We start from the raw sequence: 24,963 nt of genomic DNA, 5'->3' as shown, positions 1-24,963 counted from the left end.
GAGTGGGAAGGCAGAAGAGATTTCTCAACACTTGGTTTGATTGCTTTGAAGATTGGGGGAGGGGGTAGAGAAGGGGGTAGAGGGGGGTAGGGGGGTAGAGTGGGGGTAGAGAAGGGGATAGAGAGGGGGTAGAGGGGGGATAGAGTGTGGGTAGAGGGGATAGAGTGGGGTAGAGGAGGGTAGAGTAGAGGGAGGGGGTAGAGAAGAGGGTAGAGAAGGGGGTGGAGTGGGGGTAAAGAATGGGGTAGAGAAGGGGTAGAGAAGGGGGTAGAAGATTGGGGGAGTAGAGTGGGGGAAGAGGATTAGGGGGTAGAGTGGGGGAAGAAGATTAGGGGGTAGAGTGGGGGAAAAAGATTAGGGGGTAGAGTGGGGGTATAGAAGGGGGTAGAAGATAGCATAATAGAGAAAAAAGCTTAACAAAAAAAACATTTTGAAAAACAAATGTCAGAGTTGGGCTCTGTTGAACTATTGTATTTGAACTTGATTGAGCTGAACATATGAAAACGTATTGTTTTGGTTTTGGAGATCACCTGTAAATGACTGTACCTTCTGTTACCTACACTTAAAAAACATATATCGTTAGGAAAAGGCACATCAACCAAATAAATCATCATCAATTGTTAAACGTAAACCAAGCACAAGCATAATATGAGCTACATGTAAAACACTGGCCCCCCAAAAATGTGGTGAATTGCAACATCACTTAGCCTGAATTCAAACAACTATCCCCCTCCCCCACATGTTACAATAGATTACAATAACAGTAATGGTACCATCAATGGATTACAGTAACAACATTGGTAACCGTAAAACTGTTTTGTTTACGGTAACATACTGGCAGTCAGTTAACTGTAAAACAATTGTAATCCTTTATCAAAGTTCCCTGCATGCTATAATACAGGTAGATTGTTTAACAACTGTTTTTCATGTCTGTGTTTTGATTGATTAATTCATCTCATGCTACACAAAGATAAATAACATAACTAGCTAAGGTTGCAAAATTCTGGAAACTCCCAGGTTTTCCAGAATTCACAGTCGGATGATTGTTCCAGGACGTCCAGACCACTGTATAAGAGTTTCAGACCACTGTATAAGAGTTTCAGACCACTGTATAAGAGGTTCAGACCACTGTATAAGAGTTTCAGACCACTGTATAAGAGTTTCAGACCACTGTATAAGAGGTTCAGACCACTGTATAAGAGGTTCAGACCACTGTATAAGAGGTTCAGACCACTGTATAAGAGGTTCAGACCACTGTATAAGAGTTTCAGACCACTGTATAAGAGGTTCAGACCACTGTATAAGAGGTTCAGACCACTGTATAAGAGGTTAAGACCACTGTATAAGAGGTTCAGACCACTGTATAAGAGTTTCAGACCACTGTATAAGAGTTTCAGACCACTGTATAAGAGGTTCAGACCACTGTATAAGAGTTTCAGACCACTGTATAAGAGTTTCAGACCACTGTATAAGAGTTTCAGACCACTGTATAAGAGTTTCAGACCACTGTATAAGAGGTTCAGACCACTGTATAAGAGGTTCAGACCACTGTATAAGAGTTTCAGACCACTGTATAAGAGTTTCAGACCACTGTATAAGAGGTTCAGACCACTGTATAAGAGTTTCAGACCACTGTATAAGAGTTTCAGACCACTGTATAAGAGTTTCAGACCACTTATAAGAGTTTAACATTTAAGAGGTCACCACTGTATAAGAGGTTCAGACCACTGTATAAGAGGTTCAGACCACTGTATAAGAGTTCAGACCACTGTATAAGAGGTTCAAACACCTATGACAACCAGTGGAACAGACCACTGCATCTAAACCTTGTATAAGAGTTTCAGACCACTGTATAAGAGGTGAGACCACTGTATTAGAGGTTCAGACCACTGTATAAGAGTTTCAGACCACTGTATAAGGTTTCCCACTGTAAGAGGTTCAGACCACTTCAGGTTTCCACTGTATAAGGTGACCACTGTATAAGAGTTCAGACCACTGTATAAGAGTTTCAGACCACTGTATAAGAGTTTGTTCCACCACTGTATGGGTTCAGACCACTGTATAAGAGTTTTGACCACTGGGCTGAGCGGGAACTGTATAAGAGGTTCCCACTGGTAGGAGGTTCAGACCACTGTATAAGAGGTGGACCACTGATAAGAGTGCCACTGTATAAGAGGTTAAGACCACTGTATAAGGGCCTGTATAAGAGTTTCAGACCGCTGTATGAGTTTCCCACTGTATAAGAGTTTCAGACCCGTATAAGAGCAGACCACCATGGTTTGACCACGGATAAGAGGTTCAGACCACTGTATAAGAGGTTCAGACCACTGGAGGTTCAGACCACTGTATAAGGAGGAGCGGGGTTTCAGACCACTGTGAGTTTCAGAACTGTATAAGAGGTTGAACACCAGACGGGCAGACCACGTTCTGGATAGTTGTAGAGGTTTAATGGAGTTCAGGCAGGAGCCCAGCCACAGTATAAGAGTTTCAGTACTGTATAAGAGGTTAAGACCACTGTATAAGAGGTTCAGACCACTGTATAAGAGTTTCAGACCACTGTATAAGAGGTTCAGACCACTGTATAAGAGTTTCAGACCACTGTATAAGAGTAAAACTATAAGGTCTTATGAAATACGTATTGTGTTAAAGCAGTGATTGTCACGCCTTGGTCTTAGTATTTTGTGTTTTCGTTATTTATTTGGTCAAGCCAGGGTGTGACATGGGTTTATTTTGTGGTGTGTTTTTGTATTGGGGTTTAGTAGGTATTGGGATTGCGGCTGAGTAGGGGTGTCTAGATTAGGATCGGCTGCCTGAGGCGGTTCTCAATCAGAGTCAGGTGATTCTTGTTGTCTCTGATTGGGAACCATATTTAGGTAGCCTGGGTTTCACTGTGTATTTCGTGGGTGATTGTTCCTGTCTCTGTGTTTGCTTTCACTAAATAGGCTGTAATAGGTTTTCACGTTTCGTTTGTTGTTTTTGTATATTTAGTTTATTTCATGTATCGTCATTATTTGTATTAAAGAACATGAGTAACCACCATGCCGCATTTTGGTCCGACTCTCTTTCGACAGACGAACGCCGTTACAGTGATATTCAATGTCAGGGGAGGAACTGCAGTGAGGTCGCCAAAATAAATGTGGGGAGGGGGGGGGGCTGCCTTATTCGACATGCACATCATTGGCGCCTGGGGAACAGTGGGTTAACTACCTGTTCAGGGGAAGAACAACAGATTTTTACCTTGTCAGTTTGGGGATTCGGGACAATACACAAAAGTTTTAGAGAAAGATCATTTTTAAAAAAAAGTTATTTTATTGAGTACGTTTATTTATTGGTTTCTTGAATTTTGGTAAGAGATGAAAATGTAATTAATTGAAGGTTATTTGTTGATGTAAAAATAGAAATTTACAGATTTTATTAGTTGTCATTAGATTTGGGGTGGGGTCCCGATAAATTCTGCCATAATTTAATTTGAATGACAACTTATTCTCTTACAATCTCACTTGGCCACAAGACTGAACAAGGATGAATGCAACAGCTATGTCTCTGTCACTAACAAAAACAGTCATGGGTGGTAACTCTACAATTCATTTTAAAGGCAAGGCACTGGGAAATATGCAAATAAGTCTCTACAGGAACAGTATGTTACTGTAAAATGACTACAGTAGCATTATTGGTACTGTAAATAAATTACAGTAACAATATTGAATACCTGTCCTCTCTGTCGTCTAGGTAACCTGTTATAACTGTCCGCTCTGTTGTCTAGGTAACCTTTTCACCTGTCCTCTTTGTCATCTAGGTAACCTGTTACACCTGTCCTCTCTGTCATCTAGGTAACCTGTTACACCTGTCCTCTTTGTCGTCTAGGTAACCTGTTACACCTGTCCTCTCTGTCATCTAGGTAACCTGTTACACCTGTCCTCTTTGTCGTCTAGGTAACCTGTTACACCTGTCCTCTTTGTCGTCTAGGTAACCTGTTTCACCTGTCCTCTCTGTCATCTAGGTAACCTGTTTACCTGTCCTATTTGTCATCTAGGTAACCTGTTACACCTGTCCTCTCCGTCATCTAGGTAACCTGTTACACCTGTCCTCTCCGTCATCTAGGTAACCTGTCGAAGACCTGCACCAGTGATGGCTGGTCTGAGGTTACCCCTGCTTCCTATGCACTGAATTGTGGGTACAACGCCAATGTCACCAAAGTTGATGATGATGACAAGGTAGGTATGGCAACCAGTGTCTTTTTACAGATCCATCAATACATTTCTAATCATTATTGACCAACGTTCATAAATCAGTGACCTTTGTATTTGTGTCACGGCGATAACAAGACAATGGCTTTTTACTTTACGATAAAAAAGTGTTTAGGTCCCCGAGCTAATGCCCAGGCTTCAGCTCAGCGGGCTAAAACGGTCTGGTGGTGCACAGACAGCCTGGATTCAAACTGAGTCGGCCACATAGAGCTACAATAGCAACAGACTTGACATGTTGCTCCCTGGACTAAAGGAGCGTGTATGAAGGCTACATTTGAAATGCCACTCAATTCCCACTACAGTAAGGAATAGGGTGCCCTATGGGCCTGGTCTAAAGTAGTGGACTACAGTATGGAATAGGGTGCCCTATGGGCCTGGTCTAAAGTAGTGGACTACAGTATGGAATAGGGTGCCCTATGGGCCTGGTCTAAAGTAGTGGACTACAGTATGGAATAGGGTGCCCTATGGGCCTGGTCTAAAGTAGTGGACTACAGTATGGAATAGGGTGCCCTATGGGCCTGGTCTAAAGTAGTGGACTACAGTATGGAATAGGGTGCCCTATGGGCCTGGTCTAAAGTAGTGGACTACAGTATGGAATAGGGTGCCCTATGGGCCTGGTCTAAAGTAGTGGACTACAGTATGGAATAGGGTGCCCTATGGGACCTGGTCTAAAGTAGTGGACTACAGTATGGAATAGGGTGCCCTATGGGTGCTAAAGTAGTGGACTACAGTATGGAATAGGGTGTCCTATGGGCCTGGTCTAAAGTAGTGGACTACAGTATGGAATAGGGTGCCCTATGGAATAGGGTGTCCTGGTCTAAAGTAGTGGACTACAGTATGGAATAGGGTGCCCTATGGGCCTGGTCTAAAGTAGTGGACTACAGTATGGAATAGGGTGCCCTATGGGCCTGGTCTAAAGTAGTGGACTACAGTATGGAATAGGGTGCCCTATGGGCCTGGTCTAAAGTAGTGGACTACAGTATGGAATAGGGTGTCCCTATGGGCCTGGTCTAAAGTAGTGGACTACAGTATGGAATAGGGTGTCCTATGGACCTGGTCTAAAGTAGTGGACTACAGTATGGAATAGGGTGCCCTATGGGCCTGGTCTAAAGTAGTGGACTACAGTATGGAATAGGGTGCCCTATGGGCCCTATGGTCTAAAGTAGTGGACTACAGTATGGAATAGGGTGCCCTATGGGCCTGGTCTAAAGTAGTGGACTACAGTATGGAATAGGGTGCCCTATGGGCCTGGTCCTGGTCTAAAGTAGTGGACTACAGTATGGAATAGGGTGCCCTATGGGCCTGGTCTAAAGTAGTGGACTACAGTATGGAATAGGGTGCCCTGGGGTCTAAAGTAGTGGACTACAGTATGGAATAGGGTGGTCTGGGCCTGGTCTAAAGTAGTGGACTACATGGAATATGGGGCCTGGTCTAAAGTAGTGGACTACAGTATGGAATGGGTGCCCTATGGGCCTGGTCTAAAGTAGTGGACTACAGTATGGAATAGGGTGCCCTATGGGCCTGGTCTAAAGTAGTGGACTACAGTATGGAATAGGGTGCCCTATGGACCTGGTCTAAAGTAGTGGACTACAGTATGGAATAGGGTGCCCTATGGGCCTGGTCTAAAGTAGTGGACTACAGTATGGAATAGGGTGCCCTATGGGCCTGGTCTAAAGTAGTGGACTACAGTATGGAATAGGGTGCCCTATGGGCCTGGTCTAAAGTAGTGGACTACAGTATGGAATAGGGTGCCCTATGGGCCTGGTCTAAAGTAGTGGACTACAGTATGGAATAGGGTGCCCTATGGGCCTGGTCTAAAGTAGTGGACTACAGTATGGAATAGGGTGCCCTATGGGCCTGGTCTAAAGTAGTGGACTACAGTATGGAATAGGGTGCCCTATGGGCCTGGTCTAAAGTAGTGGACTACAGTATGGAATAGGGTGCCCTATGGGCCTGGTCTAAAGTAGTGGACTACAGTATGGAATAGGGTGCCCTATGGGCCTGGTCTAAAGTAGTGGACTACAGTATGGAATAGGGTGTCCTATGGGCCTGGTCTAAAGTAGTGGACTACAGGACTACAGTATGGAATAGGGTGCCCTATGGGCCTGGTCTAAAGTAGTGGACTACAGTATGGAATAGGGTGCCCTATGGGCCTGGTCTAAAGTAGTGGACTACAGTATGGAATAGGGTGCCCTATGGGCCTGGTCTAAAGTAGTGGACTACAGTATGGAATAGGGTGCCCTATGGGCCTGGTCTAAAGTAGTGGACCCTACAGTATGGAATAGGGTGCCCTATGGGCCTGGTCTAAAGTAGTGGACTACAGTATGGAATAGGGTGCCCTATGGGCCTGGTCTAAAGTAGTGGACTACAGTATGGAATAGGGTGCCCTATGGGCCTGGTCTAAAGTAGTGGACTACAGTATGGAATAGGGTGCCCTATGGGCCTGGTCTAAAGTAGTGGACTACAGTATGGAATAGGGTGCCCTATGGGCCTGGTCTAAAGTAGTGGACTACAGTATGGAATAGGGTGCCCTATGGGCCTGGTCTAAAGTAGTGGACTACAGTATGGAATAGGGTGCCCTATGGGCCTGGTCTAAAGTAGTGGACTACAGTATGGAATAGGGTGCCCTATGGGCCTGGTCTAAAGTAGTGGACTACAGTATGGAATAGGGTGCCCTATGGGCCTGGTCTAAAGTAGTGGACTACAGTATGGAATAGGGTGCCCTATGGGCCTGGTCTAAAGTAGTGGACTACAGTATGGAATAGGGTGCCCTATGGGCCTGGTCTAAAGTAGTGGACTACAGTATGGAATAGGGTGCCCTATGGGCCTGGTCTAAAGTAGTGACTACAGTATGGAATAGGGTGCCCTATGGGCCTGGTCTAAAGTAGTGGACTACAGTATGGAATAGGGTGCCCTATGGGCCTGGTCTAAAGTAGTGGACTACAGTATGGAATAGGGTGCCCTATGGGCCTGGTCTAAAGTAGTGGACTACAGTATGGAATAGGGTGCCCTATGGGCCTGGTCTAAAGTAGTGGACTACAGTATGGAATAGGGTGCCCTATGGGCCTGGTCTAAAGTAGTGGACTACAGTATGGAATAGGGTGCCCTATGGTCTAAAGTAGTGGACTACAGTATGGAATAGGGTGCCCTATGGTGGTCTAAAGTAGTGGACTACAGTATGGAATAGGGTGCCCTATGGGCCTGGTCTAAAGTAGTGGACTACAGTATGGAATAGGGTGCCCTATGGGGACCTGGAATAGGGTGCCCTATGGGCCTCTAAAGTAGTGGACTACAGTATGGAATAGGGTGCCCTATGGGCCTGGTCTAAAGTAGTGGACTACAGTATGGAATAGGGTGCCCTATGGGCCTGGTCTAAAGTAGTGGACTACAGTATGGAATAGGGTGCCCTATGGGCCTGGTCTAAAGTAGTGGACTACAGTATGGAATAGGGTGCCCTATGGGCCTGGTCTAAAGGTGGACCTGGAATAGGGTGCCCTAAAAGTAGTGGACTACAGTATGGAATAGGGTGCCCTATGGGCCCTGGTCTAAAGTAGTGGACTACAGTATGGAATAGGGTGCCCTATGGGCCTGGTCTAAAGTAGTGGACTACAGTATGGAATAGGGTGCCCTATGGGCCTGGTCTAAAGTAGTGGACTACAGTATGGAATAGGGTGCCCTATGGGCCTGGTCTAAAGTAGTGGACTACAGTATGGAATAGGGTGCCCTATGGGCCTGGTCTAAAGTAGTGGACTACAGTATGGAATAGGGTGCCCTATGGGCCTGGTCTAAAGTAGTGGACTACAGTATGGAATAGGGTGCCCTATGGGCCTGGTCTAAAGTAGTGGACTACAGTATGGAATAGGGTGCCCTATGGGCCTGGTCTAAAGTAGTGGACTACAGTATGGAATAGGGTGCCCTATGGGCCTGGTCTAAAGTAGTGGACTACAGTATGGAATAGGGTGCCCTATGGGCCTGGTCTAAAGTAGTGGACTACAGTATGGAATAGGGTGCCCTATGGGCCTGGTCTAAAGTAGTGGACTACAGTATGGAATAGGGTGCCCTATGGGCCTGGTCTAAAGTAGTGGACTACAGTATGGAATAGGGTGCCCTGGTGGTCTAAAGTAGTGGACTACAGTATGGAATAGGGTGCCCTATGGGCCTGGTCTAAAGTAGTGGACTACAGTATGGAATAGGGTGCCCTATGGACCTGGTCTAAAGTAGTGGACTACAGTATGGAATAGGGTGCCCTATGGGCCTGGTCTAAAGTAGTGGACTACAGTATGGAATAGGGTGCCCTATGGGCCTGGTCTAAAGTAGTGGACTACAGTATGGAATAGGGTGCCCTATGGGCCTGGTCTAAAGTAGTGGACTACAGTATGGAATAGGGTGCCCTATGGGCCTGGTCTAAAGTAGTGGACTACAGTATGGAATAGGGTGCCCTATGGGCCTGGTAGTGGACTACAGTATGGAATAGGGTGCCCTATGGGCCTGGTCTAAAGTAGTGGACTACAGTATGGAATAGGGTGTCCCTATGGACCTGGTCTAAAGTAGTGGACTACAGTATGGAATAGGGTGCCCTATGGACCTGGTCTAAAGTAGTGGACTACAGTATGGAATAGGGTGCCCTATGGGCCTGGTCTAAAGTAGTGGACTACAGTATGGAATAGGGTGCCCTATGGGCCTGGTCTAAAGTAGTGGACTACAGTATGGAATAGGGTGCCCTATGGGCCCTGGTCTAAAGTAGTGGACTACAGTATGGAATAGGGTGCCCTATGGGCCTGGTCTAAAGTAGTGGACTACAGTATGGAATAGGGTGCCCTATGGGCCTGGTCTAAAGTAGTGGACTACAGTATGGAATAGGGTGCCCTATGGACCTGGTCTAAAGTAGTGGACTACAGTATGGAATAGGGTGCCCTATGGACCTGGTCTAAAGTAGTGGACTACAGTATGGAATAGGGTGCCCTATGGACCTGGTCTAAAGTAGTGGACTACAGTATGGAATAGGGGACCTGCCCAGTATGGAATAGGGTGCCCCTGGTCTAAAGTAGTGGACTACAGTATGGAATAGGGTGCCCTTGGTCTAAAGTAGTGGACTACAGTATGGAATAGGGTGCCCTATGGGCCTGGTCTAAAAAGTAGTGGACTACAGTATGGAATAGGGTGCCCTATGGGCCTGGTCTAAAGTAGTGGACTACAGTATGGAATAGGGTGCCCTATGGGCCTGGTCTAAAGTAGTGGACTACAGTATGGAATAGGGTGCCCTATGGGCCTGGTCTAAAGTAGTGGACTACAGTATGGAATAGGGTGCCCTATGGGCCTGGTCTAAAGTAGTGGACTACAGTATGGAATAGGGTGCCCTATGGGCCTGGTCTAAAGTAGTGGACTACAGTATGGAATAGGGTGTCCTATGGGCCTGGTCTAAAGTAGTGGACTACAGTATGGAATAGGGTGCCCTATGGGCCTGGTCTAAAGTAGTGGACTACAGTATGGAATAGGGTGCCCTATGGGCCTGGTCTAAAGTAGTGGACTACAGTATGGAATAGGGTGCCCTATGGGCCTGGTCTAAAGTAGTGGACTACAGTATGGAATAGGGTGCCCTATGGGCCTGGTCTAAAGTAGTGGACTACAGTATGGAATAGGGTGTCCTATGGGCCTGGTCTAAAGTAGTGGACTACAGTATGGAATAGGGTGCCCTATGGGCCTGGTCTAAAGTAGTGGACTACAGTATGGAATAGGGTGCCCTATGGGCCTGGTCTAAAGTAGTGGACTACAGTATGGAATAGGGTGCCCTATGGGCCTGGTCTAAAGTAGTGGACTACAGTATGGAATAGGGTGCCCTATGGGCCTGGTCTAAAGTAGTGGACTACAGTATGGAATAGGGTGCCCTATGGGCCTGGTCTAAAGTAGTGGACTACAGTATGGAATAGGGTACCATTATTAGGGCCTTGTGTTTTCCACAATCGTAACTAGAATGTATCCTGTATTTTAAGCCTTATCCAGAAATTAGAATTACATCAGAAAGAAAAGTAATTGTCGGAGGATAGTGCTCGACCATTATAGATTTGCCAATGTGTAAAATCTAGAATTTCGGACTCCCGAGTGGCGCAGCGGTCTAAGAGGCACTCCATCTCAGTGCTAGAGGTGTCACTACAGTCCCTGGTTCGATTCCAGGCGGTATCACCACCGGCCGTGATTGGGAGCCCCACAGGGCGGCGCACAATTGGCCCAGCGTCGTCCGGGTTTGCAATTGGCCCAGCGTCGTCCGGGTTTGCAATTGGCCCAGCGTCGTCCGGGTTTGCAATTGGCCCAGCGTCGTAAGAATTTGCTCTTACTTGACTTGCCTAGTTAAATAAAGGTTAAATACAAATTAACATAAATCATGCTTATTGCTAGATAATTTTTTTAACGTATACATGCATTGATTCTTGAAGAATAAAACTTGATTCTTGAAGAATAAAACTTGATTCTTGAAGAATAAAACTTGATTCTTGAAGAATAAAACTTGATTCTTGAAGAATATGAGCTTAGTTCAACTGTCGTACCCCATCAGAACCTAAAATATAAACTTGTTGATAAAAATAGATCATTTTGTACTGTATGACCATGGGTGATCAGTCTTTGCTTCCATAGCTCTGTCTATGAATTTGAGAGTGGTTACTTTTATCCAGGCCCATCTTTCAGCTTTTTACCAAAACAGAGGTGGGTTGGCCCTCTTTGTTATTGTTTATTATTTTTTTTAGCTTTGAACTGTGTGAGCAGTAACATGTTTTAATGTGTCTACTTGTGTGTTTCTCTCAGGAGGAGTTCTACTGGGCAGTGAAAGTAGGCTACACTATCGGACACAGTCTCTCTCTCATCTCCCTCACTATCGCTATCGTCCTACTCTGCACTTTTAGGTAGGATTCTTTACTGTGCTTACATCACCAGCTGCTCGAAAGCTTATCGAGAACAGCGTGGGGGTGTTTACTTATGGAACAACAAAGACTCTAAGGATGTTTTTCCTCTGCATATTTTAGTCACGGTGGTTTGCGATTTAAGACTAATGTTTTTCTTTTAAATCTGTACTATTTTTAAAACATGTATAGTATTGCCTATCAATGTGTTGTCAATACCTTTCGTATGATTCTTCCTTTAAAAAAAAAAAGTATCTGATGACATTAACGTGGTGAGAGATGAACATCAATTTCTCTGGTCTCTACTGTTGCAGTCATGACGCAAGTGGCGCTGTGCTGTCAAATCCTCCCATGTTTCTAGTTTAGTGTTGCTATGCTGTCAAATCCTCCCTCATGTTTGTAGTTTAGTGGCGCAATGCTGTCAAATCCTCCCATGTTTCTAGTTTAGTGGCACTATGCTGTCAAATCCTCCCATGTTTCTAGTTTAGTGGCACAATGCTGTCAAATCCTCCCACATGTTTCTAGTTTAGTGGCGCAATGCTGTCTAATCCTCCCATGTTTCATTTAGTTTCTAGTTTCTAGTTTTGGCTTAATGCTGTCAAATCCTCCCTCATGTTTCTAGTTTAGTGGCGCAATGCTGTCAAATCCTCCCTCATGTTTCTAGTTTAGTGGCACAATGCTGTCAAATCCTCCCATGTTTCTAGTTTAGTGGCACTATGCTGTCAAATCCTCCCATGTTTCTAGTTTAGTGGCACAATGCTGTCAAATCCTCCCATGTTTCTAGTTTAGTGGCACTATGCTGTCAAATCCTCCCATGTTTCTAGTTTAGTGGCACAATGCTGTCAAATCCTCCCATGTTTCTAGTTTAGTGGCACTATGCTGTCAAATCCTCCCATGTTTCTAGTTTAGTGGCACAATGCTGTCAAATCCTCCCATGTTTCTAGTTTAGTGGCGCAATGCTGTCAAATCCTCCCATGTTTCTAGTTTAGTGGCGCAATGCTGTCAAATCCTCCCACATGTTTCTAGTTTGACCAGCTGTTTTTGAATTCAGTTGTCATATTGGCAGGTTTGCTAGCACAAACTATTTTGCTAGCTTTTAGCTTAGTGTTTTGATATGCAATGCGATCTCCTCTCAATGACCAGTGTTTGTATTTTGTATTTATTATGGCTATTCAACTTTTAAAACATTACAATACATTCACAACATATTTCCCAACACATTGAGTGTGTGTCCTCAGGCCCCTAATCTACTGGCATTATAATAAGTTGTGTGTCCTCAGGCCCCTACTCTACTGGCATTATAATAAGTCATGTGTCCTCAGGCCCCTACTCTACTGGCATTATAATAAGTTGTGTGTCCTCAGGCCCCTACTCTACTGGCATTATAATAAGTTGTGTGTCCTCAGGCCCCTACTCTACTGGCATTATAATAAGTTGTGTGTCCTCAGGCCCCTACTCTACTGGCATTATAATAAGTTGTGTGTCCTCAGGCCCCTACTCTACTGGCATTATAATAAGTTGTGTGTCCTCAGGCCCCTAATCTACTAGCATTATAATAAGTCATGTGTCCTCAGGCCCCTACTCTACTGGCATTATAATAAGTTGTGTGTCCTCAGGCCCCTACTCTACTGGCATTATAATAAGTTGTGTGTCCTCAGGCCCCTACTCTACTGGCATTATAATAAGTTGTGTGTCCTCAGGCCCCTACTCTACTAGCATTATAATAAGTTGTGTGTCCTCAGGCCCCTACTCTACTGGCATTATAATAAGTTGTGTGTCCTCAGGCCCCTACTCTACTGGCATTATAATAAGTTGTGTGTCCTCAGGCCCCTACTCTACTGGCATTATAATAAGTTGTGTGTCCTCAGGCCCCTACTCTACTGGCATTATAATAAGTCATGGTCCTCAGGCCCCTATTTATAATAAGTTGTGTGTCCTCAGGCCCCTAATCTACTGGCATTATAATAAGTTGTGTGTCCTCAGGCCCCTACTCTACTGGCATTATAATAAGTCATGTGTCCTCAGGCCCCTAATCTACTGGCATTATAATAAGTTGTGTGTCCTCAGGCCCCTAATCTACTGGCATTATAATAAGTTGTGTGTCCTCAGGCCCCTAATCTACTGGCATTATAATAAGTTGTGTGTCCTCAGGCCCCTACTCTACTAGCATTATAATAAGTTGTGTCCTCAGGCCCCTACTCTACTGGCATTATAATAAGTTGTGCCTCAGGCCCCTAATCTACTGGCATTATAATAAGTTGTGTGTCCTCAGGCCCCTAATCTACTGGCATTATAATAAGTTGTGTGTCCTCAGGCCCCTACTCTACTGGCATTATAATAAGTTGTGTGTCCTCAGGCCCCTACTCTACTGGCATTATAATAAGTTGTGTGTCCTCAGGCCCCTAATCTACTGGCATTATAATAAGTTGTGTGTCCTCAGGCCCCTACTCTACTGGCATTATAATAAGTTGTGTGTCCTCAGGCCCCTAATCTACTGGCATTATAATAAGTTGTGTGTCCTCAGGCCCCTAATCTACTGGCATTATAATAAGTAATCTACTGGCATTATAATAAGTTGTGTCCTCAGGCCCCTACTCTACTGGCATTATAATAAGTTGTGTGTCCTCAGGCCCCTACTCTACTGGCATTATAATAAGTTGTGTGTCCTCAGGCCCCTACTCTACTGGCATTATAATAAGTTGTGTGTCCTCAGGCCCCTACTCTACTGGCATTATAATAAGTTGTGTGTCCTCAGGCCCCTACTCTACTGGCATTATAATAAGTTGTGTGTCCTCAGGCCCCTACTCTACTGGCATTATAATAAGTTGTGTGTCCTCAGGCCCCTAATCTACTGGCATTATAATAAGTTGTGTGTCCTCAGGCCCCTACTCTACTGGCATTATAATAAGTTGTGTGTCCTCAGGCCCCTACTCTACTGGCATTATAATAAGTTGTGTGTCCTCAGGCCCCTACTCTACTGGCATTATAATAAGTTGTGTGTCCTCAGGCCCCTACTCTACTGGCATTATAATAAGTTGTGTGTCCTCAGGCCCCTACTCTACTGGCATTATAATAAGTTGTGTGTCCTCAGGCCCCTACTCTACTAGCATTATAATAAGTTGTGTGTCCTCAGGCCCCTACTCTACTGGCATTATAATAAGTTGTGTGTCCTCAGGCCCCTACTCTACTGGCATTATAATAAGTTGTGTGTCCTCAGGCCCCTACTCTACTAGCATTATAATAAGTGTAGAAGAGTGAGGTGGAAAGGTGAAGAGAAGGAAAGGAAGACGAGTGAAGAAAAGAGGAAGAGAAAGATTGGAGGAGAAGAAAAATTTGAGAGTAAGAAGAGTGACACAAGGAGAGCGAAGAAGAGCAGACAGAGGAGATACAATGACTCTTTCCAAGAAACGGAAATGCACTTTATGAAAAACATGATGAGAGAATTTCCATTTATACGCTCAGGTCAAGACGATAGAATGGTTCACTCTGCACCTTTTGTAATTCCTCTCTTTCTATTGGCTGCCGGAGAAGAACGGCAGTGGTAGAACATCAGCAGACAAAAAAGCTTAAAGCCTCTCTGATTGGCCGTGTTGGTTTGCCCTCTGTCACCACATTCTTCAAGAAGGTAGAGCCTTCCCAAGAAGAATAAGGTTTAGCTGTGCAGGAGGGGTGTCTTTGCATACCACACTATGTGACACAATCATAGTTACAGATCTATGGACTGCACAACACAACTGACACGAAAGCTTTATGAGCTGAAGTTTACATGTGCTAGGACAAAATGTGAAGCCATAGTGAGTAACGTGTTAGCATCACATGCTAGGACAAAATGTGAAGCCATAGTGAGTAACGTGTTAGCATCACGTCACAGGACAAAATGTGACGCCATAGTGAGTAACGTGTTAGCATCACGTGCTAGGACAAAATGTGATGCAATAGTGAGTAACGTGTTAGCATCATGTGCTAGGACGAAATGTGATGCCATAGTGAGTAACGTGTTAGCATCACGTGCTAGGACAAAATGTGACGCCATAGTGAGTAACGTGTTAGCATCACGTGCGAGGACAAAATGTGAAGCCATAGTGAGTAACGTGTTAGCATCACGTGCTAGGACAAAATGTGAAGCCATAGTGAGTAACGTGTTAGCATCACGTGCTAGGACAAAATGTGAAGCCATAGTGAGTAACGTGTTAGCATCACATGCTAGGACAAAATGTGAAGCCATAGTGAGTAACGTGTTAGCATCACGTCCCAGGACAAAATGTGACGCCATAGTGAGTAACGTGTTAGCATCACGTGCTAGGACAAAATGTGAAGCCATAGTGAGTAACGTGTTAGCATCACGTGCTAGGACAAAATGTGACGCCATAGTGAGTAACGTGTTAGCATCACGTGCGAGGACAAAATGTGACGCCATAGTGAGTAACGTGTTAGCATCACGTGCTAGGACAAAATGTGACACCATAGTGAGTAACGTGTTAGCATCACGTGCTAGGACAAAATGTGACACCATAGTGAGTAACGTGTTAGCACCATGGCACCACCAGCACTTTGGTAACACAGGACCTAGACCAGGTTGAATTTGTGTCCCTGTCCATTGATGTGTCCAATCATGGACATGTAAAGCTGCTGCCAGTAGTAGTCAGATATGGTCAGATATATGGTGGAAACACTGTGGAAACAAAACTGCTTGATTTAGTTGAATTGAAAGGAGAAACAGCAGAGGAGATTGCAGCTGAGGTCCTGGTGGTCATCCCAAAACCTGGAAAACATTCTCTGCCGACAACACAAATACCAACTTTGGAGGACTGAATAGCCTGGGGAGGGTCAATGTCCATACCAACGTTAAAAATGCTCTGTAGCAGGAGGTGATTGGCTTGTCCTGCCCACATCATTCATAACACGGCCAGAACAGCTTTGGATAGGATTCCTCTTGATGTTGAGTACCTGCTCACAAAGATATGTGGATATTTTCACCGTCAGAGTAGAAAGACTGAAGGGCTTTGTGAGTTTGTTGGCCAGGAGTAACATAACATTTGAGGACACAGTAATGTTCGCTGGCTGTCCCTGCTCCCTGCTCTAGAAAGAGTGCTGAAAAGGTGCCATTTGAAATGCTTTTTTCTTTCTGAAGACAAATGCCCTGTTGTCCTGCGAGCAATGTTTGAAGATCCACTGACTGAACTTTGGCTGGCCTTTGTCCATGGAAACCTGACCGTATTCAGTGACACGATCAATATGCTTGAATGCCAGGACCGCTGTGCTGTGGAGTCCGCTGCAATTCTGAGAAACGTTGAGGCAGAATTGACTGCAAGACGTGATGACAACTTCATTCCCGTTTTGGTCAGAGGACTTCTGAGAGAGCTGGAGGACAATGGAGTCATGTCTAAAGACAGCTTTCTCAAAACATCCCAATCGTTCTTCACTACGGCTGTGAACTACTTGCAAGCATTGGGGAAAGCACACTAAAAGATTCACATTGTCTCCTTTTAAAAAGGCAACCACAGCATGAAGAGATCCAGAAGGCAGCAGGCACACTGCAGGAAAAATGCCCCAATGTGACCATCAATGAGGATGCATTGTGTGAAGAGGTTACTGGCCTGCAAGCGTTTCTAAAGGGGGATCGCATGAAGAATGGAAAACATCTGAGACACCGTTTAGTCAGATATGGAGCACGGTGGTTACCCACTTCAAAGAGAACGACATCCCACACACTAACCTGGCTAGATTAGCGTCTGTTGTCATGTGCTTACCTGGAAGTAATGCACCAGTCGAGAGAGTGTTCTCCCAAATGAATGCTCTATGGACAGCAGCAAGAAATAGGTTCCCTGTTTCTACCATCAAGGCCATGCTTATTGTGAAGACAAACTTCAACCTCCCCTGCCAGGAGTTCATGGAGAAGCTGGCCAAAGACAGAGCAATCCTGAAGAAGATACATTCTTCTGAGAAATATACAGATTAGGGTGGTATAAGTATATTATGTAGTTACCAATCTCATCAGCATCTTATTTATTTATTATGTTAAGTATTTCACATATACTATTGTCTGTTTTTTCAATTTTGCTCAGCTTCTGTTCTTATTCTACCCAGACTACCAGGACCACTGAATAGCTGTTCAGATCGGACAGTTCTGTCTTGTCTGTAGTGTTTCTGTAGTATAGGTGTTTTCTCTATCACAGTGGGCCTGTTGGACTAAATACATGAAACCGGAATTGTTCCCCTTTTATTTTTCATAGATAATAACATTGGATGTATTGATATGATATATAATAGATAATAACATTGGATGTATTGATATTATATATAATAGATAATAACATTGGATGTATTGATATGATATATAATAGATAATAACATTGGATGTATTGATATTATATATAATAGATAATAACATTGGATGTATTGATATTATATATAATAGATAATAACATTGGATATTTTAATGATATATTGATATTATATATAATAGATAATAACATTGGATATTTTAATGATATATTGACATTATATATAATAGATAATAACATTGGATATTTTAATGATATATTGATATTATATATAATAGATAATAACATTGGATATTTTAATGATATATTGATATTATATATAATAGATAATAACATTGGATATTTTAATGATATATTGACCACTGAACTGGAAATGTCCCCGGTTTTCATTTCAGAAATCTGGTCACCTCATTCTACCTGGGCCAGTCTAAATAGGGCATCATCAGCTCATTGTCATGGATGTTTCCAAATGACTGTCAATAGAAAACAGCTACATTGCTGTTATTCTGTCTGCAGAGGTCGTAGCTGTATTAGCTGTAGCTAGCTAGCTAGCATGCGAGGGATAAGAACATTGCCAGTGAAAATTGCAACAGAACATAAAGAACAAATTATTGGGTCACGTCCATAATTATTGAACTAATTAAACTAACCAATGGGTCACTTCTATAAATATCAAACTGAGTACTGGGTCACGTCTATAAATATCAGAATAATGACTGGGTCACTTCTATAAATATCAGAATAATGACTGGGTCACGTCTATAAATATCAGAATAATGACTGGGTCACGTCTATAAATATCAAACTAATGACTGGGTCACGTCTATAGATATCAGAATAATGACTGGGTCACGTCTATAAATATCAGAATAATGACTGGGTCACGTCTATAGATATCAGAATAATGACTGGGTCACGTCTATAAATATCAGAATAATGACCGGGTCACGTCTATAAATATCAGAATAATGACTGGGCCACGTCTATAGATATCAGAATAATGACTGGGTCACGTCTATAAATATCAGAATAATGACTGGGTCACGTCTATAGATATCAGAATAATGACTGGGTCACGTCTATAGATATCAGAATAATGACCGGGTCACTTCTATAAATATCAAACTGAGTACTGGGTCACGTCTATAAATATCAGAATAATGACTGGGTCACGTCTATAGATATCAGAATAATGACTGGGTCACGTCTATAAATATCAGAATAATGACCGGGTCACGTCTATAAATATCAGAATAATGACTGGGCCACGTCTATAGATATCAGAATAATGACTGGGTCACGTCTATAAATATCAGAATAATGACTGGGTCACGTCTATAGATATCAGAATAATGACTGGGTCACGTCTATAAATATCAGAATAATGACTGGGTCACGTCTATAAATATCAGAATAATGACTGGGTCACGTCTATAAATATCAGAATAATGACTGGGTCACGTCTATAAATATCAGAATAATGACTGGGTCACGTCTATAAATATCAGAATAATGACTGGGTCACGTCTATAAATATCAGAATAATGACTGGGTCACGTCTATAAATATCAGAATAATGACTGGGTCACGTCTATAAATATCAGAATAATGACTGGGTCACATCTATAAATATCAGAATAATGACTGGGTCACGTCTATAGATATCAGAATAATGACTGGGTCACGTCTATAAATATCAGAATAATGACTGGGTCACGTCTATAAATATCAGAATAATGACTGGGTCACGTCTATAAATATCAGAATAATGACTGGGTCACGTCTATAAATATCAGAATAATGACTGGGTCACGTCTATAGATATCAGAATAATGACTGGGTCACGTCTATAAATATCAGAATAATGACTGGGTCACGTCTATAAATATCAGAATAATGACTGGGTCACGTCTATAAATATCAGAATAATGACTGGGTCACATCTATAAATATCAGAATAATGACTGGGTCACGTCTATAAATATCAGAATAATGACTGGGTCACGTCTATAAATATCAGAATAATGACTGGGTCACGTCTATAGATATCAGAATAATGACTGGGTCACGTCTATAAATATCAGAATAATGACTGGGTCACGTCTATAAATATCAGAATAATGACTGGGTCACATCTATAAATATCAGAATAATGACTGGGTCACGTCTATAAATATCAGAATAATGACTGGGTCACGTCTATAGATATCAGAATAATGACTGGGTCACGTCTATAAATATCAGAATAATGACTGGGTCACCTCTATAAATATCAGAATAATGACTGGGTCACGTCTATAAATATCAGAATAATGACCGGGTCACGTCTATAAATATCAGAATAATGACTGGGTCACGTCTATAAATATCAGAATAATGACTGGGTCACGTCTATAAATATCAGAATAATGACTGGGTCACGTCTATAAATATCAGAATAATGACTGGGTCACGTCTATAAATATCAGAATAATGACTGGGTCACGTCTATAAATATCAGAATAATGACTGGGTCACGTCTATAAATATCAGAATAATGACTGGGTCACGTCTATAAATATCAGAATAATGACTGGGTCACGTCTATAAATATCAGAATAATGACTGGGTCACGTCTATAAATATCAGAATAATGACTGGGTCACGTCTATAAATATCAGAATAATGACTGGGTCACGTCTATAGATATCAGAATAATGACTGGGTCACGTCTATAAATATCAGACTAATGACTGGGTCACGTCTATAAATATCAGAATAATGACTGGGTCACGTCTATAGATATCAGAATAATGACTGGGTCACGTCTATAAATATCAGACTAATGACTGGGTCACGTCTATAAATATCAGACTAATGACTGGGTCACGTCTATAGATATCAGAATAATGACTGGGTCACGTCTATAAATATCAGAATAATGACTGGGTCACGTCTATAGATATCAGAATAATGACTGGGTCACGTCTATAGATATCAGAATAATGACTGGGTCACGTCTATAAATATCAGAATAATGACTGGGTCACGTCTATAAATATCAGAATAATGACTGGGTCACGTCTATAAATATCAGAATAATGACTGGGTCACGTCTATAGATATCAGAATAATGACTGGGTCACGTCTATAAATATCAGAATAATGACTGGGTCACGTCTATAAATATCAGAATAATGACTGGGTCACGTCTATAAATATCAGAATAATGACTGGGTCACGTCTATAAATATCAGAATAATGACTGGGTCACGTCTATAAATATCAGAATAATGACTGGGTCACGTCTATAAATATCAGAATAATGACTGGGTCACGTCTATAAATATCAGAATAATGACCGGGTCATGTCTATAAATATCAGAATAATGACTGGGCCACGTCTATAAATATCAGAATAATGACTGGGTCACGTCTATAAATATCAGAATAATGACTGGGTCACGTCTATAAATATCAGAATAATGACTGGGTCACGTCTATAAATATCAGAATAATGACTGGGTCATGTCTATAAATATCAGAATAATGACTGGGTCACGTCTATAGATATCAGAATAATGACTGGGTCACGTCTATAAATATCAGACTAATGACTGGGTCACGTCTATAAATATCAGAATAATGACTGGGTCACGTCTATAGATATCAGAATAATGACTGGGTCACGTCTATAAATATCAGACTAATGACTGGGTCACGTCTATAAATATCAGACTAATGACTGGGTCACGTCTATAGATTTCAGAATAATGACTGGGTCACGTCTATAGATATCAGAATAATGACTGGGTCACGTCTATAGATATCAGAATAATGACTGGGTCACGTCTATAGATATCAGAATAATGACTGGGTCACGTCTATAAGTATCAGAATAATGACTGGGTCACGTCTATAAATATCAGAATAATGACTGGGTCACGTCTATAGATATCAGAATAATGACTGGGTCACGTCTATAGATATCAGAATAATGACTGGGTCACGTCTATAAATATCAGAATAATGACTGGGTCACGTCTATAGATATCAGAATAATGACCGGGTCACGTCTATAAATATCAGAATAATGACTGGGTCACGTCTATAAATATCAGAATAATGACTGGGTCACGTCTATAGATATCAGAATAATGACTGGGTCACGTCTATAAATATCAGAATAATGACTGGGTCACGTCTATAAATATCAGAATAATGACTGGGTCACGTCTATAAATATCAGAATAATGACTGGGTCACGTCTATAAATATCAGAATAATGACTGGGTCACGTCTATAAATATCAGAATAATGACTGGGTCACGTCTATAAATATCAAACTAATGACTGGGTCACGTCTATAAATATCAGAATAATGACTGGGTCACGTCTATAAATATCAGAATAATGACTGGGTCACGTCTATAAATATCAGAATAATGACTGGGTCACGTCTATAGATATCAGAATAATGACCGGGTCACGTCTATAGATATCAGAATAATGACTGGGTCACGTCTATAGATATCAGAATAATGACTGGGTCACGTCTATAAATATCAGAATAATGACTGGGTCACGTCTATAAATATCAAACTAATGACTGGGTCACGTCTATAGATATCAGAATAATGACTGGGTCACGTCTATAAATATCAGAATAATGACTGGGTCACGTCTATAAATATCAGAATAATGACTGGGTCACGTCTATAAATATCAAACTAATGACTGGGTCACGTCTATAAATATCAGAATAATGACTGGGTCACGTCTATAAATATCAGAATAATGACTGGGTCACGTCTATAAATATCAGAATAATGACTGGGTCACGTCTATAGATATCAGAATAATGACTGGGTCACGTCTATAAATATCAGAATAATGACTGGGTCACGTCTATAAATATCAGAATAATGACTGGGTCACGTCTATAAATATCAGAATAATGACTGGGTCACGTCTATAAATATCAGAATAATGACTGGGTCACGTCTATAAATATCAGAATAATGACTGGGTCACGTCTATAGATATCAGAATAATGACTGGGTCACGTCTATAGATATCAGAATAATGACTGGGTCACGTCTATAAATATCAGAATAATGACTGGGTCACGTCTATAAATATCAGAATAATGACTGGGTCACGTCTATAAATATCAGAATAATGACTGGGTCACGTCTATAGATATCAGAATAATGACTGGGTCACGTCTATAAATATCAGAATAATGACTGGGTCACGTCTATAGATATCAGAATAATGACTGGGTCACGTCTATAAATATCAGAATAATGACTGGGTCACGTCTATAAATATCAAACTAAGTACTGGGTCACGTCCATAAATATCAAACTAAGCGAACTGAAGGCTGGGTCACGTCTATAAATATCAGAGGGTCACGTCTCTAACAACCAAAATATGAGAAAGCATGAATTTCCTTATATAAATGAAACCATCAACAAACAAATGTTAGTATTGTTTTCTTTGGCAACTGTGGTATATTACTGTACTATAAATGGGATAAACACCTGTGTTCTCTACATTACTGTGGTATAAATGGGATAAACACCTCCGTTCTCTACATTACTGTAGTATAAATGGGATAAACACCTCTGTTCTCTACATTACTGTGGTATAAATGGGATAAACACCTCTGTTCTCTACATTACTGTAGTATAAATGGGATAAACACCTCTGTTCTCTACATTACTGTAGTATAAATGGGATAAACACCTCTGTTCTCTACATTACTGTGGTATAAATGGGATAAACACCTCTGTTCTCTACATTACTGTAGTATAAATGGGATAAACACCTCTGTTCTCTACATTACTGTGGTATAAATGGGATAAACACCTCTGTTCTCTACATTACTGTAGTATAAATGGGATAAACACCTCTGTTCTCTACATTACTGTAGTATAAATGGGATAAACACCTCTGTTCTCTACATTACTGTACTATAAATGGGATAAACACCTCTGTTCTCTACATTACTGTGGTATAAATGGGATAAACACCTCTGTTCTCTACATTACTGTAGTATAAGCGGGATAAACACCTCCGTTCTCTACATTACTGTACTATAAATGGGATAAACACCTCTGTTCTCTACATTACTGTACTATAAATGGGATAAATACCTCTGTTCTCTACATTACTGTAGTATAAATGGGATAAACACCTCTGTTCTCTACATTACTGTAGTATAAATGGGATAAACACCTCTGTTCTCTACATTACTGTGGTATAAATGGGATAAACACCTCTGTTCTCTACATTACTGTAGTATAAATGGGATAAACACCTCTGTTCTCTACATTACTGTAGTATAAATGGGATAAACACCTCTGTTCTCTACATTACTGTACTATAAATGGGATAAACACCTCTGTTCTCTACATTACTGTACTATAAATGGGATAAACACCTCTGTTCTCTACATTACTGTGGTATAAGCAGGATAAACACCTCAGTTCTCTACATTACTGTGGTATAAGCAGGATAAACACCTCCGTTCTCTACATTACTGTGGTATAAGCAGGATAAACACCTCAGTTCTCTACATTACTGTACTATAAATGGGATAAACACCTCTGTTCTCTACATTACTGTGGTATAAATGGGATAAACACCTCTGTTCTCTACATTACTGTGGTATAAATGGGATAAACACCTCTGTTCTCTACATTACTGTGGTATAAATGGGATAAACACCTCTGTTCTCTACATTACTGTGGTATAAATGGGATAAACACCTCTGTTCTCTACATTACTGTGGTATAAATGGGATAAACACCTCCGTTCTCTACATTACTGTGGTATAAATGGGATAAACACCTCTGTTCTCTACATTACTGTAGTATAAATGGGATAAACACCTCTGTTCTCTACATTACTGTACTATAAATGGGATAAACACCTCTGTTCTCTACATTACTGTAGTATAAATGGGATAAACACCTCTGTTCTCTACATTACTGTAGTATAAATGGGATAAACACCTCTGTTCTCTACATTACTGTAGTATAAATGGGATAAACACCTCTGTTCTCTACATTACTGTAGTATAAATGGGATAAACACCTCCGTTCTCTACATTACTGTACTATAAATGGGATAAACACCTCTGTTCTCTACATTACTGTGGTATAAATGGGATAAACACCTCTGTTCTCTACATTACTGTAGTATAAGCGGGATAAACACCTCCGTTCTCTACATTACCTTGCATCGTCCATTATTAATGTACAGAACGGGTGTGTTTATCCCTTAGTTATGGCACGTTATGCAGAAGAATCACTTACAGCTAGCTCATTCAAGCTTTGTGCCGATACCCCCTGCCTCTCCGACACAGGCTGCATTGCACAGTATGTCCTTTCGGTCAGTTTGATGAGGATTTTATGGCATATTCTACACCCCATTTAACACTAAGACACCTGGATAGAACAGGTTTTCTAAATGCCATAATGTGGCGTTGCACCATCTCTCAAACACACTGGAGTGCTTAACAAAAGGACATATCCTGTCATAAACTTCACT

The 24,963-nt window shown here is 41.8% G+C and overlaps 1 protein-coding gene and 2 long non-coding RNA genes across 10 annotated transcripts in view; 2 read left to right on the top strand and 1 right to left on the bottom strand.

Annotated features, from left to right (window-relative positions):
* Nucleotides 1–24,963, top strand: part of vipr1a (vasoactive intestinal peptide receptor 1a) — a 137,250-nt gene that overhangs the window by 72,035 nt on the left and 40,252 nt on the right. For both annotated transcript variants that reach the window (XM_052475994.1, XM_052475995.1), the window contains exons 4-5: nt 4,102–4,214; nt 11,046–11,143. In XM_052475994.1, the coding sequence (XP_052331954.1) occupies nt 4,102–4,214; nt 11,046–11,143 (211 nt within the window). The remainder of the gene's footprint in view (nt 1–4,101; nt 4,215–11,045; nt 11,144–24,963) is intronic.
* On the top strand, nt 1,084–3,039 carry LOC127910901 (uncharacterized). 7 transcript variants are annotated; one of them, XR_008076699.1, is made up of 3 exons: nt 1,084–1,307; nt 1,497–1,601; nt 2,505–3,039. It is a non-coding gene; the product is annotated as an uncharacterized LOC127910901 (long non-coding RNA). The 7 variants fall into 7 exon arrangements; XR_008076696.1 differs by having other exon boundaries at nt 1,476–1,601; XR_008076700.1 differs by having other exon boundaries at nt 1,455–1,601.
* On the bottom strand, nt 22,048–24,008 carry LOC127910902 (uncharacterized). Its single transcript, XR_008076703.1, has 3 exons — nt 23,606–24,008; nt 23,401–23,441; nt 22,048–22,949 (listed from the first exon to the last, which is right to left on the bottom strand). It is a non-coding gene; the product is annotated as an uncharacterized LOC127910902 (long non-coding RNA).

This window comes from Oncorhynchus keta, chromosome 23 (assembly GCF_023373465.1).
Source record: "Oncorhynchus keta strain PuntledgeMale-10-30-2019 chromosome 23, Oket_V2, whole genome shotgun sequence".
NCBI lineage: Eukaryota > Metazoa > Chordata > Actinopteri > Salmoniformes > Salmonidae > Oncorhynchus > Oncorhynchus keta.
Note: the sequence above shows the minus strand (reverse complement) of the source record. Positions and strands in the feature narration are given on the sequence as shown.